This window comes from Silurus meridionalis, chromosome 25 (genome assembly GCF_014805685.1).
Source record: "Silurus meridionalis isolate SWU-2019-XX chromosome 25, ASM1480568v1, whole genome shotgun sequence".
NCBI classification, from domain to species: domain Eukaryota; kingdom Metazoa; phylum Chordata; class Actinopteri; order Siluriformes; family Siluridae; genus Silurus; species Silurus meridionalis.
The window spans coordinates 596,838-600,000 of record NC_060908.1 but is presented as its reverse complement, the minus strand read 5'-3'; the positions used below and the strand labels follow the sequence as shown (position 1 = coordinate 600,000).

General features: G+C 45.1%; 1 protein-coding gene across 1 annotated transcript in view; it reads right to left on the bottom strand.

Moving 5' to 3' along the window:
• LOC124378835 (disks large homolog 4) overlaps positions 1–2,548 on the bottom strand; it is a 43,246-nt gene extending 40,698 nt beyond the window's left edge. Inside the window, 1 exon segment of the mRNA XM_046838618.1 lies at positions 2,414–2,548. Coding sequence (XP_046694574.1) covers positions 2,414–2,455 — 42 coding nt within the window. The 5' untranslated portion in view covers positions 2,456–2,548.
• Between the last annotated feature and the right edge of the window lie 615 nt (positions 2,549–3,163).

Below are 3,163 nucleotides of genomic sequence, written 5' to 3'. Positions count from 1 at the left end.
TTTCTTCCTAATGAGTCAGTGTGGTGACAGCGGTGAAGGAAAAACTCCCTGAGATGGAATGAGGAAGAAACTTTAAGAGGAACCAGATTTATGAGGAAACCTCATCCTTATCTGGTGGGCACCGAATGTCCTACCTCTGCCAAGAGGTTACGGCTGAAAAGATCTATAAACTCAGTACTGACTACAAACACATTTGAATCAAAGCACAAATAAATAAATGACACAAAACCCCAAAAACATACAGGTGTTCAGACCTCATCAAACATCACTTTGTGTTATGCTCTAGGAAATGGAGGTCTGGTGAAGGCCACCAAAGTAAAACAAATGAAGTTATTAAGTTTATAAGGAGCACCTGTACACCTGCTCATTCACACCGTTATCCCATCATCCAATCACATGTCAGCGCCAGGGTTCCTAATAAAGTGGACTGATTTCATCATGGTTATTTGTTTTACTGAAGGGTGCCAACAATTATGCAACTGACTGTAACTAGTGTATGGACACACGATATTAATGTTGGCTACGATGAATTTGATGAATATGAGTTGCCTAATTTTAGCTAGTGTTGCTAATCTATTATATTGACTATACACACACACACACACACACACACACACACACACACACACACACATACACACACACACACAGTGTACAGGAATTAGGGGTGGGGCTAAAAAACGCTTCAGCAGGCGGAGAGATCATAAAGCTGCTGCTTCATAACGACAGCGGAGGATGACTTAGCAGAAATTCCTTTCACACACAGACACACACACATTTACACACACACATGCGTGCACACACACACACACACACACACACACACACACACACACACACACACAGATTAACCCTATTACTGACCTTTGACCCTGTCTGATTCCTAAACAGGAGGCTGTCACTGAATTATACAGTAATGCGCACTAAAACTGAGACTAATGCATAGAGAGAGAGAGAGAGACAGAGAGAGAGACAGAGAGAGAGAGAGAGAGAGAGAGAGAGAGAGAGAGAGAGAGACAGAGATAGAGACAGAGAGAGAGGGGAGAGAGAGAGAGAGAGAGAGAGAGAGAGAGAGAGAGAGACAGAGAGAGAGAGAGAGAGAGAGAGAGAGAGAGAGAGAGAGAGACAGAGATAGAGACAGAGAGTGAGAGAGACAGAGAGAGAGAGAGAGAGAGAGAGAGAGAGAGAGAGAGAGAGAGAAAGAGATAGACAGAGAGAGAGAGAGAGGGGGGAGGTAGAGAGAGAGAGAGAGAGAGAGAGAGAGAGAGACAGAGAGAGAGACAGAGAGAGAGAGAGAGAGAGAGAGAGAGAGAGAGAGAGATAGAGATAGAGACAGAGAGTGAGAGAGACAGAGACATAGAGAAAGAGAAAGAGAGAGACAGAGAGAAAGAGAGAGACAGAGAGTGAGAGAGACAGAGACAGAGAGAAAGAGAAAGAGAGAGACAGAGAGAAAGAGAGAGGGAGAGAGAGAGAGAGAGAGACAGAGAGAGAGAGGGGAGAGAGAGAGAGAGAGAGAGAGAGAGAGAGAGAGAGAGAGAGAGAGAGAGAGAGAGAGAGAGAGAGAGATAGAGAGAGAGAGAGAGAGAGAGACAGAGACATAGAGAAAGAGAAAGAGAGAGAGAGAGAAAGAGAGACAGAGAGAGAGAGAGAGACAGAGACAGAGAGAAGAGAAGAGAGACAGAGAGAGAGAGACAGAGAGTGATGTTTATAGTAACGCTTCTAGTCTGTCTGTTTATACCTTTTCATTTCTCTTTCTTCATTACATGTTCTGTTTGTCTATCTGTCTGTCTGTCTATCTGTCTGTCTGGCTGTCTTACTTTCTCTCTTGTGTTATTCATGCTTCAAGTAATGTTTAGCCATCTCCGCTCTATGTCTCTCTCTCACACACATTCATATTCAACAAGTGCATGAAGTTGCTCTTCATGCTAAACACTGAAGCAACACACACACTCACACACTCACACACACACACACACACACACACACACACACACACACACACACACACACACACACACTCACACACACACACACACTGCAGATGTTTTCCACCCAGTAATGAAAGCCAAGGAAATGCAAAAGCACTGTCTAACACACACACACACACACACACACACACACACACACACACACACTGTAAATAACAGTATACCCAAGTAACACCCAGATGTTTCACACACACACACACACACACACACACACACACACACACACACACACACACACACACAGACACACACACACACACACACACACGTACGCAATCTGTATTTTTCTGCAGAATCAACAAGATGTCTGATCTCACATAAACAACCCAAAACCTGGAGACTACACCACAAAGAGAGACCGAGAGATAGAAAAGAGAGGAGAGAGAAGGATGGAGATTCCTTGGAGCACAGGAAAACATACGTACCACACAAGAGCAGAGCGAAGGCAGTTTAGTGCGAGCCTTCATCAGAGACACATACGCAAGAGCAGCCGAGAGAAAACCCAGAAGGAGAGGAGTGAGGGATGAGGAGAGTGTGTGTTTGGGGGGAGACAGAGGAGGAGGGGAGGGGCTTTCTATGACAGGTAAATATAAAATAAAATGAGATGAGGAATAAAGGACAAACATGGGGCGGACTGGTAGTAATGAGAGAGAGAGGAGGAGAGAGAGAGAGAGAGAGAGAGAGAGAGGAAGAGAGGGAAGGAAAAGGGGAGAAAGAGAGAGGGGGGGGTGAGAGGGAGAGAGGGAGAGTTGGGGAAAGGTCCAGGTCTAAATGCACTAATCAGGACAGAAAGAAACCTGGCAGAGCGAACCGCCTCTGAGTCACACGGTCTGATCATAAACGAAGAGAGAAGAGAGAGAGAAAGAGAGAGAGAAAGAGAGAGAGACTCACCCACACTGTTTTTCTATTTTCCATATTACATATAGTTCATATGCAGCTTACGGTTTATATCCAGTCTCTTTATTTCTCATTAATTATATCTCTGTCTGCCTTTCTTTCTGTCTCTTCATCTGCCTCCCTGCCTGTCCCTCTGTCTGTCTGTCTGTCTGTCTGTCTGTCTGTCTGTCTGTCTGTCTGTCTTTCTACCTTTTTAGCTGTCACACTCTCCTTTCCCCCATCTGTCTCTCTCCCCGTCTGTCTCTCTTTCCCCTGTCTGTCTCTTCCCCGTCTGTCTC